We start from the raw sequence: 15,511 nt of genomic DNA on the forward strand, positions 1-15,511 counted from the left end.
ACCCCTGCTGGTCAGTGCCACCCTGGCTGGTCAGTGTCACCCCAGCTGGTCAGTGCCACCCCAGCTGGTCAGTGCCAGCCCAGCTGGAGGGATCCTCACAGGGCTCAGTGCCAGACGCCGGCCTGACCCCGGCTGTTTGTGCTCTGATGCAATGGGATAACTTTTATAGAGAGTCAGCACATTTTTGATAATAACCGAGACCAGCAGATGCATCAGGCTGTGGTTTCCTAGCTAGGTTTTGAGTCTGGGAAAAACAAAGCACATGAACTCAGGAAAATGTGCAAACTTGCTATAAACTAATCGTTGCTGTTTTGCTTTTTTTCTTGAGGGAGGGTGGTGGGTTTTTGCCTTCAGAATGTCAGTGGGAGGACATTTGGCAGTGCATCTTCTTTGTTACTCAGGAATATGGGAAAAGCTGGGGAACACCTTTTGGCAAATGTGGTTAAACAAAGCATCCAGGATCTCATCCTGACAAACAAGGCATTGGGTTGATGGCACACCCAGCCCTTGGTGAAGCTCATGTTGATCAGGACATTCACTCAGCTGTGACAGAAGCTTGATGAGGACAAATGGGTATGCAGTGAACCTCTTAGTCCTAAAATGTGACTTCCCTGCCCACGTGATATGCTGAAGTGTGCTCAGAGGTAATTTCTGCTTGCTGTGTAGTTTGAATATAGGGTTTTATTCTGAACCCAGTGGTCCGTTTTTATTTTGATAGTATCCATCAGCTTGACACAAGTGGGCAGTCGCAGAGAGAAATATGCTAAGGATGTAGGTAAAGTGCTTTTTTTCTTCTCTCCTTTGGCCTGATAGGAAGTTTTTAAATGCTGTAACAGTGAGGAGCTGATGTTGCTTGTGATGTTCAGTCCCAGCACTTTTTACAAACAGTAAATTTTCTCCTTGACCTGAAGAAACGCAGCCAGACTCAGAGTGATGAGAGCCACTGGTAACATTTTGGACATACATCCTCAGAGCTTAGAAGTATTCTTGGAATATGGCATAATAATTTTATTTTTTGTAAACACCACCTCTCTGTTGGAAAGGGCCAGGTGTGAGGGGGAGGATGGCGCTGGCACAGCTGGCCAGGCAGTGCCCGTGCTGGTGCCAGGATATGTTCTGGCAGCTGCCCTGGTCTCCCATCCTCAGAGCTGCATTCTCCCACTGCTGGCAGGAGGAACAGGCATCTGACTGTTTGTCTGCTTTGCTCGCTTTGCATTGGAAGTTAGTGCCTTTTAGATGTAAATAACTAAACCACTTTTTTTTTTCCTTTCTGAACTCATCCTGCTGCTTTGGTTAGTGAAACTGATCAGAAGGATTGGGAGATTTTTTTTTACCATGGGAAAAGATTTGCAGGGTCTGACCCAAAGGTAGATAACAAACCAGCATGACGAGACACGGTGCAACTGTTGGTCAAGGGGGAATGTGAGGATTATTGCTGAAGGGAATGCTGAAAGAAAGGGATTTCATGGGAGAGAAGGAGGCTGACTTTATATCTTCTTTTAGAGAGAAAGTGTAACCTCTGATCACTTAGTAACGAATGGAGACAGAGAAGGGGCTTTGCAAGTTGCTCTGTGAGCTCCATAGCAGGTGTGGATCACTCTCCTGGCTGGTCTCTGCCCTGGGATCAGGTGTGGATCACTCTCCTGGCTGGTCTCTTCCCTGGGATCAGGGTGTTTGCTGTTGCCCTCCTTTGCAGCAGCCCTGTCCGAGCCCAGAGGCACCTGGATCAAATCCAGCACTCCCTGTGCTGGGCATGGCAGAGTTCCATAGGCAGCCTTGCTCTCTCTCCTTTGCATGCTGCAGGGGTGTGCTGAGTGAAGGAACTGAAAGGAGTAATTTGCCTCAGGCTGGCTGAGCTCAGTTTTTTTAAAATTTAAAAAAAAAAAAAATATTTATTTTCAGAAACTATATAATTAAAAGTTTATTTAATTTTCTTGTCTTCCACGTAACCATGAAGGAGAACCAGAAGGAGTGAAAAATCAGAGAGACATTGGTATATTTCAGAGAATTAACCTGAGGGATAGAGGAATTGAAATTCCCCATTTTAGAATTACAGCTTTTCTACATCATATCTAGATGAATCCACTGCTGAAGGGCATATCTTGCTCTTTTCAATAGAGAATATATTTAATGCATTTATGGATCATGTGTGCCATCTGTATCAATGTGTACATCTATTAATAGAAATTTTCAGAAGCCTGACAGAAAAAGCAGAACATGCTTCTCAGGGGAGGCATCAGACAATAATCAATGTATGGCAGAAGTTACTCACTGCATAATGAACCCAGCAGTGAGAACTGTCATATAAAAAGTGTTGTAGGACAGAAAAAAAGGGTTTTTTTTCCATCTGCACATCCAAATTTGAGAGCTTCTGGATCTATTCTTATAAAATGAAATACTATCTTATTTCTGGCTCTAATTTAGCTGCATACTGGAAATCTGGAGCTCCAGATTCACAAAGTGAAAACTGTTCTTCTGTTGTACTTCTCACATGGATGACATGATCAGACTCTGGACTTGAACAATTTTTAAGTTTGCTATTTGACATGAATAATAAAATTGTGTTGCTCAATACAGCAATACCAAATTATAATGTGCAGTTCCTTCCATTGCCATATTTGTATTTCTTTGTCCTTGTTTTGCTATCCTGTTTCTCCATTCCATTAACTTCCTTAATTTACTGTCTCACATTTCTTCTGGATATGTAATAATTCATAACTGATAGAAATTCTACCCTAAGAAGGGATCTGTGTTCATCTGAGGACCCGAGTGAAGAGCTCCCAAGGGGTGCTGCAGTGCAGCAAGGGCTGCTCTTCATTTTTACTGCCACAGGTCACTTGTTTCTGTGTGACTCAGCCTTATCTGAGCCCCATTTCCCCTGGGATTTGGAGACAGGCACAGACTTTCACCTCCTACCGCAGATCTTCCGTCCTCATCATCAGAGGGAGCTGCTTTTCTTTTGTGGATTTACAGCCTGTTCCTTAATTTTGTAGTGGCTGCTTATCTTTGGTGGTTTGCAGAGAGGGAGGAGGTGAGATAATGCAGGAGCCAGCAGACAGGACCTGGAATGTCTTGTCCTGATGGGATGATGTCAGCTGATACTTTCAGAGATGGTTAAATGCAAGAAATTCCAGTTTCCTGCTGCAGAAGGGTAATGGGAGTCCAAAAAGAAAACAGCCTGAGTGCCCACAGAGAGCACAGAGGCAGGAGGGTGAGATTTTCTCAGCCTGCTTCTTATCCAGTGAGGGTGAAACCCATGTTCATGTGCTTTACAAAGTGTGTTACATTTCTTTTGGGAGCAAAAGAAATCTCATATGGAAAACATACTTTTAGATAAAGTCTTGAATAACATTATAAAGTCCACTGTAACTTTATTTAGTTATAAGCATTTCTTTTTCTTTTTGGCTAGCATATCATGAGTTCCATGTAGATACAATAAAAATAAATGCCTTTGAACACTAACTACTTTTTTCTTCTTTTTGGTTCTTCTTTTGTTTCTTATTCCTTTTTTCTCTTTATTTCTCCTTTATTCATCTTTCCTTCTCTAGGTCATTCTTAGTTCTTTTTTTTTTTTTCCTCTGAGTCTGTGAATTTGCTTAAAAGCAGATGTCCCTCTCCAAAGTCTGTGGTGTTGCTTAAACACTGGTCTGCACTTTGAAAAATAAATGTTTTATCCATCCACCCTGTGCTAATGGATTATACCCCAGCATTGCTGTCACTCATTGCATGGCTGGAGGATTCAGTGATGGAGCAGGATTTTTGGCAGCTTGTTTCATGTCCAAACATTCCTTAATGCCTTCCCACCTCTTGTTTTATCACCCAGGTATTGCAACAGTAGCATTTGGAGCTCTGATAGCTTTTTTGGAAAGCTGATTTTGTAAAAGCCAATTCCTTGAGAGGAGGAGCAGAGAGAAGAAGGAGAAAGAGGAATAATATGTGCGAGTTGTGGGTGAAGTGATCCCCTGACATTCATTGAGGTTGATCATAAATATGCACGAGACAAGAGGAGTTTTTAGTAGATTTGTTTTGCCTCTCTTGCCCCAAGCTATCTGGCGAGAATCTTTGTGACAGGCCAGGGAGTGCCAAATTTTAAACAAAATACATTTTTTTGCCAGTTTTTAGAGGGGTGTAATTATTTTTATGCTAAAACACTCTAATGGAAATTCTTATATATGTTTTACTTGCTTCATACTAGTTTTTCATCTTTACGGCTTCTTTTACTATTTAGGGTTCCCCCCCTTTTAAAACACTACCATTCTTTAATGCCATGTATCCCCAGGCTCATCATCTTCACTTTCTGAAGCGGGATCCAGCATATTTATCAGCCAGAATCCATCACACCTTGTACATTGTGGTTCTCAGGGGGCACGTGCAACCAAGACAAAACCCATCAAGTGAGAAGTCTTGCCTCCTCACAGGGTGTTCCTTAAGCAGCAAGACTTTTTATTTCTCAGGGCAGGGGATTCCAATACAATTTTCAAATATTCAACTAGTTTCTGGTAGCATATTGGAAAAAATAAAAACTTTTCCTACTGCTAAATATGCTCGTACTGCCTGCTTTCTGATCTTGTGTGCTTCTGTGTGAAAATCATTTCCTGGATAATGATAAAATAGTCATGAAAGGACCTTTTTTATTAATTGCTGGATACAGGATATTTGTAACTGTGTTACAGGATTGAGTGGAAGTGCATCAAAGTGATTTTGTACTTTTCTTCATAAAGATTTTTGTCTCCCTGTGGCTCTGCATTCATTGTAGTGCCCCTAATATTTATAGGTTTATAAAAAAAACAGCCATGGCTTCCTCATCAGTAATCTGTTATGAGCTTTTAAATAAAATATTCATATTACAGCATCCAAAACTAAGGAGAGTGACACTATTTCAAGAGAAATGGATATAAGCATGAAGTTAACATTCTGCTTTTTATTTTAAATGAGAACATATGCCTGGTTTCTACAGTGTTGCTTGTGTACCCAGTGAGGTTTTTTGAAGGATTGGGAGAGTCTCTTATGTTTCAAGAAGTTTTTATATGTAGGTTGAAGATTGGCCTCAATATTACCCATTAATCCAATCAAATTTGTTTGGGGAAGTCAAGTGGGATCACTCCCCACTTGGGCTCAGGATGCTGACATAAACTTTTTGCTTTCCTGGAACATGTACTTCACATAAATACACGTCTCTCCACAAACAGAGAGGTAGCAAGACGAAAGTCTCTGGCCTGTATTGTATACAAGGTCAGATTAGGTGATTTCTTGTAGTGGGTCTCTGTTCTAGCCTTCAACTTCTGCAAATGAGAAGAAAAAGTTGAACAGAGAGCAAAAAACGTAAGCACAGAGAAGTTTGATTCAGCAATGTTCAAGGAACTGATTAATAGGTTCTTCTAAAAAACTGAAACTAAATTGAAATCCATGTTGCTGTGATAGATTTGTATACTTAGGTATTTTCATAAATGCATTTATAACAGACATGCAAGCATGGAAGTACAGTTACTCTGTGTGGCAGGTTTGTGCTGTATGGACAAGACAATTATTAATAAACATACTTTCTGTCTTCCTTCCTTGATTAGCATTTATTTTTCTTTAAAAGTTCACCAGTGTACATTAGTCAACTGAAAAACACTTTCAGGTCATTTGTGCTATGGCAGGGTTAAGAAATCCTGTAATTGCTAGGACTGACCAAAAACAATCTGACCATTTTTCTAATGAGCTCATTCTTGTAATTTCTTCTGGTTTAAGCAACCTTGAAATCATGTGTGTGATACAGAACTGTCCCTACAATTTTTTCGAATCAACTGGAAGTGATAACTATATTCTTTTAAAAAATGGTTATAAGCTAGTATCTGTAAACATAGATTTGGAATAATTGCATCATTATGCATTTTTATTCCCTTTTGGTTTTAGTTCTGGTTTGGAACAAAATTTGCAGTGTGATGTAATTGCCTTCTGATTATTTTTGCCTTGGTGTATTCTGTTGTTGGCTTGTGTATATAGTTTTTATGTGCTGCCATTTGAAAAACTTTAAAACTCTTGAGAGCTGGTCTTGGAAACCCTTCTGGATTTATCATTGTTTTTTTATTTGTGCATGGCAATTACAGCAGCCCATTAGGGGCCTATAATTCCTATTGAGCATAGAGTGGACTTATCATCATTTAATATGGAATGTGATCTTGTTCCTCAGTCAAGCTGAAATCAGTTTACTGTTGTGATTACCATCCCTGGGCTCCACCCTGCCTTTCACCACCTGCCACTTACCAGTAATTCCTTTGGCAATGAGAATACAGCCAAAACTGTCAAATAAATTGGCCCCTTTTTGAGAGCCTTCTTCTGATTATTATTCTTTCTTTGTGGTGATGTCAGATTTCCAAGGGAAATCTCTCACTGGAGGAGTATGTTTTGCTTTGGTGCTTGCATCACCCTCTCTTTTTGAGTCTCCATTTAAGAAATAATGATTGCTTACTGAAAATATGTAGATTTTATGTTATTCAATTCCATTTTTTTTTGTGAGCACATCATCACATTTCTAGGAAGAAGAAAATAAGAGTTTTTAATCCAGAAAATCAGACAAGGATTGACAGCAGGGAAACGTGTTTCTTCCTCTGAACATACATACAAGTTTATTTGTCACCATCTTGAAAAAATGAGTTTCAGTGTTTTATTTCAATACACTTTATGGCAGTATTTCTGCTCTTTCCTTCAGCAACAAAAGTACTAACAGAAGAAAGTATGCTTTAGGATATGTGGAAAGAGTGTTTCTTGCTAGCTGGGAAGTGTTTCCCTTCTTTCCTTTTGGATGTTTGACATCACTGCATATATGATGTGAAATTCAGAACTTTTTTTCCTTCACACTTTGATATTTATGATGCTATTAACGCCCACCAAAAAAAAAAAAAAAAAAATCCCTCATTTAGTCCTGGTAGAAACAATGTCTAAGTGATTTCTAGCATTTTTTAACAGCTGCTAACAATTGAATTCTGTTGTCACACTCGAATTGTGAATTCTGTGAATTCAGGGATCTGTGGCTGCTCGCCTGAAGTCGGTGTCACACACCTGTGAGCCTGGCAGGGCAGGAGCAGCAATCTCTTGCTCTGTGTCCCTGGCAGAGGCACTGCTGGACCTCGGAGCTGCTGGGCAGCCGGGCACAGGCGCAGGATGGCCGCGTGTCGCTAAGGTGCCGTTTTGGTGTTCTGGTGTCTTTTCAAGTATTGCCTCCCATCCTCTTATCCATCCTAACCAAAGCTTTGTTTTTTAAATCCTCTGTTGGGGAAGTTAAATGGCTTCCAGTGCCTTTGGTGGACTGGTCGTTGTAGGTCAATGGGAAGGGGTCCCCAGGGACTGCAATGCAGATTTCCTCCAGGACAGAGGAGAGCCACACGTTTATGGTGCAACCAGGAGAGATTTGGGCTGGTGCCAGCTCCCAGAAGTCTCCCCAGTTGCGGTTTCCTATCTCTTGTCCTCTTGCTTCCCTGTCTCCTTCCCTGGTAACTCCCTCTTTTTTCATTTCTCGTTGTGCAATCCATCTGTTTATATTAGATTATAAGGTCCTGAGACGAAGCATCTGATAATTTTTAATAACTTAACACAGTTGTGTACACTTTGCATATCAAAGGCATCTGATGCTTTCATCCTTTTTTTCCCTTCCTAGAAGTGAAGGTTCTCAGCAAAGAAATGAGGTGACTGTGGCATAAAATATTCTTCGGTGAAGAGGTGAAGGCAGAGCTGCTCCCTTTCAGCCTATTTACAGTCCCTTGTCTTAAAGAAATCAGGAAACATGGCATTGCAAAGAAATATTAGTGCATATATGCAATTACTAACAGTAATTGCAATTACTAACAATAAATACGGCTGTAGAACTACATGAAAAATATACATTTCTTGTACTGCATGCTGATTAGGTTTCAGAATGATTGCCTAGATTGTATAATAATGATAGCTTTTGAAAGCCTATATCATATCAAGTAACTATTAAAATATTAATACATTCTGTAACTGAAATGAACCATATTAATGCATTTTCTATTCAAAGCATACTTAAAAGCTGCAGACTGCTCTACACAGAATGGAATATACATCTTGTCTCTGAACTTTAATTTGAGAAAAAGATAAGAGCTGATTATTTGGGTATTACTATTTTTTTTGGTCATATGGCCTTTTTATTTCCCCTAGAGTCTTGTGATCACTTAGCACATTGCAAATCTGAACCTATGCCTTTGTGCTTCAGAAAGCTGCATGCTGTATATATGTTGTTTCATAATTTGAACAACTCTGGAAGTAATAGGGTTGTTGTGAAATACTTTGGATTTCTGACAGTCTTCTAGAGAGCTTAGACAGCTACAAATGTGATGGCAAAAAAAAAAAAATTACCATTGTAGCCATGGGATGTTTTTCATGAGCTACATTGTGAAGTAGCACAGACTGTTTTCCTATAATTTTAAATACCCTCTTTCTGCCAATATATTGTGAAAATCTTTGGGAAACAGTTCCTGAAAATGTGGACAGTTTATGTAATGGCAGTGCTATTGCTCAGTTGGATAAAAGAGTATCATCACCAAACTTGGGCAGGATGGAATTATATGTATAAATTAATAGTGTCTTTGAGAAAATTAAGTGTATGGGTCTGGAGCAGAACTCATAAGGAGCAGTATCTAAGGGAGCTGAGATTTTTTAGACTGGAGAAAATGGGATTCAGAGTGGCCTGTGTCTGCAACTACCTGAAAGGAGGTTGTAGGGATGTGCTTGTCAGGGTTTTACCCCACTCAGCAAGCGACAGGACAAGAGGAAATCCCCTCAGTTTGCACCAGGGGATGTTTAGATTGGATATTATGAAAAATGTCTTCCCTGAAAAGATGGTCAAGCATTGGAACAGGGTGCCCAGGCAAGTGGTGAAGTCACTGTCCTTGATAAACATGTGGATGTGGTGCTTAGGGACATGGTTTAGTGGTGCACTTCACAGTGCTGTAGTTGGACGTGATGATCTTAAAAGTCTTTTACAGCCTAAATGGTTCTATGAAAACACTTGCCCAACTGTACTTCTTCAGGAATTTCTTTGTTAAGATGTTTTCTTGCCCTGGTATTCCTGACTAGCACATCTTCTGCACTTGCCAGAGTTTGTTGGCTTTGCCAGAGCAGTCTGAGCGTAGGTACAGTCTCCAAATGCATGGGAAAATCTGCATTTCTTGGAGTCAAAAATAGGCCTGGAGTCCCTTGCAGGAGTGTAGATGACATCTACAGGGTTCCTTGCACTGTGCTGTTGTCAAATGTGGCATAAAGCAAATGCACTTCAAACAAGAGTTGTTTAAACATCCTGACACATTCTCAGAAATGGAGGAAAGGATTCCAGGTTCACTTGGATAAAGAATTATATCAGAAAGGTTTTAGGAATAGGGAAGAACTGGTATGGGAGTAAGCAGCAAAGAAAGACCTTTTAGAGGTCTGGAGGGGCTTAGCAGCAGTTGCTCAATTGGGCCTTGAAAAGACTATAAAAATAAATGTGATTAAGTAGAGAAAAATTTAAGTGGAGGCATTTTGGAACAAGGATACAAAACTATAAATAGTACTTCCCCTTAAGTGAAGGGACCAGAGAATCTCAGAATTATGAGAGAACTGAAGCATGAAAATGTGGTTCAATACCATGGGTTTCCTCAGAAACCTGCTGAAGAGATGTCATATGATCAGGCTGTAACAAAGGTATTTGTATGTATGGTCTGAGCTACTACTGTTCTTACGACAATGCAAGACTTCAGGGATAACCTGAAAGGAAAAATAAGTAGAACTGTGCTTATGAAATTCATTGATGAAAAAATTGAGAAGCACTGGGAATAGAGAGAAGGAATGTAATTTTTTCTAGAGTTGGAAAGCTTTGAGGTCTCGAATGATAGAATAGGATGAAATGTGAAATACATCACATGGAATCTGGGGTGTGATAAGAAAACATGAGAGATTGGGAGCTTGTCTTTGGAGATCATAAAAAGAAAAATCACTGCAAAGAAAAGAGTACCTGCTCTTTCTTACCACAGCAAACAGAAAAAAAGGAATGAAGGAAAGATTCATTAAAATACCAGTGGCGTCTGGAAGCTTTACCAAGCCTTAAATTTGTTCTGCTGTAATAAATTTTGCAGTTTGTTAATGGGAGGGGAACTGGAGTGGCAGAAATAGAAAAGCCAGGGGCCACCATTCCTGCACGTAACTTGTCTAGTGCTGGCTTCATCATGTGGCATGTGAAAAGATATATCTTTCAGATTGGAAAGAAATGTTATAAATGCCAGCAGTGCTCACTAATGGATTACTCTGTTGGTTCTGTTAGTGTATAATAGTGTTAAAGTCTCTTTTCAGCAGGGAGGACTTCATTTCATTTTTAAAAAATACTAGAAAATAACTGTGAATGTGGATAAATGAGAATTAACTCTTATCTTCTTTTTTTTTTTTTTTTTTTTTTTCCCCACTGGGGCTTTTCAGAAAAAGTAATCTATTATTGTGTCTTTCAGCCATGGAAGAGTTAATAGTTGAGCTGCGCCTGTTTCTTGAACTTCTGGACCATGAATATCTAACTTCCACTGTCAGGGAGAAGAAGGCAGTAATAACTAACATTCTCCTGAGGATACAGTCATCAAAAGGTCAGTGCTGGGGTGTGTTTTCTCGTTTGCAGAATGCACAGAATAAGTCTGTACTCAGTGAAATAACTTTTAAGAGCTGAAGACAAGCCCTAAATTGAAGCAAGACAGAAAGACAGGGTGAAGCCAAAGTGTAACTTTCCTGAATGCTTTCCTTTGTGTCCAGCAATAAAATACAGCAAAAGGCACACTTAGAAGTCTGTTGGGTGCACATAGGTGAACCCAGTGATAGAATTATTGCCTAGGTAGAATGTTTTCACTTCTGCTGGTAGAGTGGCTTCTTCATTTAGTTTGTGCCAGTAATGCTCTTAGTGAGTTTTAATGTCAGAGAACGCTGGCCACAGCACCATTTCATCTGTGTCAAATGACCCAAATCCATCAAAAGCCTTGATACTGAGGTGGAGTCTGGTGCATAACTGATACAGGAGTGCCAAGCCAGAGATAGGAAATGGTTGTCCGAATGTTTGGATTGCATTTTGCAATTAGACTCACTTTCATGTTTTCTTCATATCTAAAACAATTTTTATTGCACAATTGCTTGTCTCCATCAAGGTTATGGAACTGAGTGCAGCATAAGTGATTCACTGTGTACAGGAACCTTTCCACAGAGTTTCAGTGAAGAACATTCCTCACTGTTTTTTCTAACAGTACCCTTTCATTTTTTACCACACTTTTCTGTATGCAGTGACATCTGGGCCCTAGGACCTCTGTCTCCACTACATCTGACAGAAGTACTGCCAGTGTAAAACCCCAGTTTAGATTTTTGAAAAATACCAGAGTTTGTTGAAGAAAAATGCCACATTGTGAGCAACTGTATTTCTCTTGATTTGTTTCTTCTCTGGTGATAGAAAAATGTGGTCTTGTTTGATGCAGTATTTCCCCCATTTATTAAAGAAATAGTTTTTGCTGTGGGATTTAAGTCCAAGGAGATCTTTAAAGTAACGATTGTCCTCTCTACCATTTTGACATTCTTAAAGACCCATCACTATTTCTACTTCATGCTGAGAGAATAAGGTAGATACCAATTTCTAATGTTGTGGAAGGAGTCTTCATGCTCCAAAAGCTCATCAAAATACACTAAACTCCTCAAAAATCTGTAGGGGTGAACCTGCAATTCATGTTTAGAAACAGCTGTATTTTACTGGCATTCAAAATAACCTCAGCAATGCTGAGCTGACACTGCCTGTTCTTCTTGCAATCTTTACAACTAGATCTACTGAGAAAAACATTCGACTTTTTCTAGAAGTCAGGTGTCATTCTGTTGCCAACTTTGAAAACATGGGGAAAGATTGTCACATTCTTTCTTTTGGGATTGTGGGTGGTGCTCCAGGATACGAAACCCCCTCAATTTCACAGTGCTGAGTATGTTTCTGGACTACAGAGCTCAGTTATTTATGCTGTTAAGTTATGGAGTGATGCTTGCATTGGTTTGGCCTGAGCAGACTTGTGTCCTCCATCAGTTTCTAGACATGATGTGGGAGTTAGCTTGGGCAAAAATCTGCTCCTTACAGACAGTTCAAAATCACTTTGAGGGTGAGAGGTCTTAACTGTGTGAATATCAATTTCTGTGTGCCAGGACACTTTCCTAGGTGTGTCCAGTCTATGTCTCTACATGTGGTGACAGATAAGAGGACCCAAGAACCATAGATTTCCACTATCCAGCATCTACCTTTAGGTTTTAAAGCCTGATGCAGGCTCTGTAACGAGATCCATTTCATCCAATTACAGGATCCATCCATCCCCAAGATCCCTATGAGATCCATGTATTAAGTGGTAGGGCTTTGCTCAGTGCAGTTGTTACTGGAACATTTTACTCACCTCTAGTGCCTTCGTTCAAGGAGATCAAATGTAATTTCATAGAAAAGTTGTAAAAGTGATTAAAGGATCCAGAAATATGCCTTCAAATTAACCAAAATGAGGTGTCATAATTAGTCTTTATGTAGAAAAGGAGTAACTGAGAACAAGCTCCTAGACTCACACAGGAGTAAGTGCAATGGCTGAACGCTTGTTTTGAAGTGAAAATAAAGCACATTTTGAGCACTGAAGCTATGAACTAATGGAAGAACTTAGCAAGTTCTGCATGCCATTGCTGGCATCTTATCAAGATGGAATATTTTGCTAAAAGATATGCTCTTAGTTCAAACTAGAGTTAAGGAAACCCCATAGTTCAGTTAAATAAGAGATCACAGGACTATGCTTTATATGTCCATAAACTGTAGTTTATGTAGTTGAATAGACTTTAAGCCAGCATGGACTCTAAAAAAGCATCCAGTTTCTCTCCCCAGGCTACTCATGTATTGCCTCTTCCTTTCTTCTAGCACAAACATTATTTGCTTTTTTTTGCTGGTTTAGTCCTAACCAGTGTCACTTCTCTGGTCTGGTTCAACCTAAGGCCACACACATGCTTATGCTGGCTCAAAGGAGAGGTTGGTGCAGGGACAGGAACAAGGCAGGGAAGGAGAGGAACTGCCTCCTTGGGAGCTCTGCCATCACATCCTGGCCTTGAGTGTGTGTGAAACTACCCAGGGAGTCATGTACTTTACTGGAGCCGACCCTGCTGCTTTTTTTATCAGTCATAACATTCAGTACTCCCATCCCTTTGAAACTATTCATCTCTTCATTAAAATTAAAAGCAATAAAAGATGCATAAACCCACAGTACTCTGTAACTAAGATGAACTATCATTTGGAGTCTGTTTTTCAAATTGTTGTTTTACTCCACCCACACAACTCCACGAGAGCTCTTGGGTTGCTGGCACAGTTTAAGAGGTTTGAGGACTATGCTGAGTTCAAGCTCTTTAGTTGCATTTGCAAAAATCAACAGGATGAATCCAATAAGATTTTTTGATTGCTGGAGAAAACCATGTAAGATCAATGGGGAATGGTGATGATGGATCTGGGAAACTGGGAACTGGCTGGCTTTGTTAGAATGTCTGGAAATGAAGAATTATGTTTTTCTTTGTAAAGGTGTGGAAGTTACTGTGATGGGCTGGTTGGGTTTCAGTAAAACACTTCAAACTGAGTTCTTACTTGGGGAATTCTTCAGAAATCTTTTGCCTTGTTTTGTTCCATCTTCCCTAAATGCACACTGCTTTCTTCATCTAATATCTATCAACCAGAGAGAACTGGGCCAGGCAGATGTGTTCTTCAGGTCGTAGCTGCTTGGCCTCAACCTACCCTGCATCCAAACCAGTGGTTACTCTGAATTGCTGGCAGAACTGTAAACCTTACTTTTCCTCCTGAGCCTTGGCATGCCCAGTGGAGTGTAGGTCTGAAGAAAACACTTGGCATTTCATTCTAAAACTCAGACTTTCTTCTAAAAAACAAAGACACAAAGAGTTTATTTTGGAGTAAGAACTGTTGCTGGATTTAGTAATTGAATATGACTGTCAACACTGCCTGTTTTCCTTAACAGGACCTGATGTCCTAAATATGTTGTACTCCTTTTGCAGTGTAAGTTGGTATAAGAAATTAAATGTTAGAGCAGGTTTTTGTTTAAATACACATAGATGAAAACTGGAGAAAAATAGTTTTATGGCGTCAACAGTATTCACTTGGAATAGTTTGGGGTTTTTTCAGTAAAAATCCTTTCATACATGACTTCTGGTTGTTATGGGAAAGCATGGGAGACTTGGATATGGATGACAGTCACAATATGGACTCATCACTCACCCTATGTAAAGAGCAACAAATTTAAGTTATACTGAAAAAAAAAAAAAAAAAAAAAGGGAATGTTTCCCAAGACTAATCACTCTGTTGATTTGTAGGAAGAAAGAAGAATCTGTAGTCTTTAGAGACAGTTTAATATGTCAGTGTTGTTTTTCAACCCATGACTTCACAGCCAGTGGGACTGGGATATTATGACAAGAAATGTTTCATCATTGATTACATTTTTGAGAATTATATGATCTTGACCAAAAGGCATCCATTTGCCTATGTAAATACATATTTTAAAAACACAAATAAAGACTAGGAACTAAATTCTGTTTAGGGTTAAGCAGGGTACAATCCGTGGACTGAATTTTTGCCAGAACATTGAGGAGATGCACCCTAATCTTCTTTTGGTATTTAGAAGAATAAACAGTATCCTGTTCCTATGAAGGGAATTCAAGTGTGATTTAAATTACTGTGTCAAAAACACATAGTGAGTTGGTCCTTCCTCTTTTCTCCTTGTGAGGGAGATGTAACAATGACACAAAGGACCCTCAAAGCAGTTTTTACATTCATTCTTTTCCCTTATCAAATTCACCTAGAAAACTATGAGGTTATTAAAATAGAAAATTAGTAAGGAGGAAATAGTGGAAAAATATGCTCAGTGTGCATTTCTGTTAATGCTGAATTGGTTTGGGCAGTCCCTCAGCAGTGCTCCAGGCTGGGGTGTCACAGCATCCTGCTCCCCTGGGACTTTAAGACTCACACCACAGCCCCCAGGATCAGAGGTGGTGGTGGCAGCAGAGAACATGGGCACTGTGGGCTTGGCCAAAGAGCTGTCACCATCATTTCCAGGAAAAGCAGGCAGGTGGGGGCTCTTCTTCCACCGTCTTTCCATTCTTTTGGCATGAAAGATGGTTTGGGGCTCGGTTCTGCATGATGGCCTTGCCCATCCAAAATGTGCTACAGGAACAACTCTTGACCATCTCCATTGAAAAAAGGCAGCTGGTCATGTACTGCCCACAGTCTGTGTTTTATTCGCTGTGTGGTGCCACTGGGATGTTTTCAAATGTGGCATATTCCCCCAATAAATATTTTTATCTGGCAGGCACCTTGGCAGCATGTTTGAATGTTGTTTAAGTCTTTTGAGTTTGAGATGGATGGGCAGTTCAGAATGATTTCCTGTAACTTTTTTCAATGTCTGGTATTTGTTGATCCAAACAGCATATATGTCATTATCATATAGAGCAAGTATGT

At 39.9% G+C, this 15,511-nt stretch overlaps 1 protein-coding gene across 2 annotated transcripts in view; it reads left to right on the forward strand.

Moving 5' to 3' along the window:
* Window positions 1–15,511, forward strand: part of AFAP1 (actin filament associated protein 1) — a 112,161-nt gene that overhangs the window by 37,705 nt on the left and 58,945 nt on the right. For both annotated transcript variants that reach the window (XM_030270679.4, XM_030270681.4), the window contains exon 2: window positions 10,479–10,607. In XM_030270679.4, the coding sequence (XP_030126539.2) occupies window positions 10,481–10,607 (127 nt within the window). In that variant the 5' untranslated portion in view covers window positions 10,479–10,480. The remainder of the gene's footprint in view (window positions 1–10,478; window positions 10,608–15,511) is intronic.

The sequence above is a fragment of the Taeniopygia guttata genome, chromosome 4, assembly GCF_048771995.1.
Source record: "Taeniopygia guttata chromosome 4, bTaeGut7.mat, whole genome shotgun sequence".
Taxonomy (NCBI): Eukaryota; Metazoa; Chordata; class Aves; order Passeriformes; family Estrildidae; genus Taeniopygia; species Taeniopygia guttata.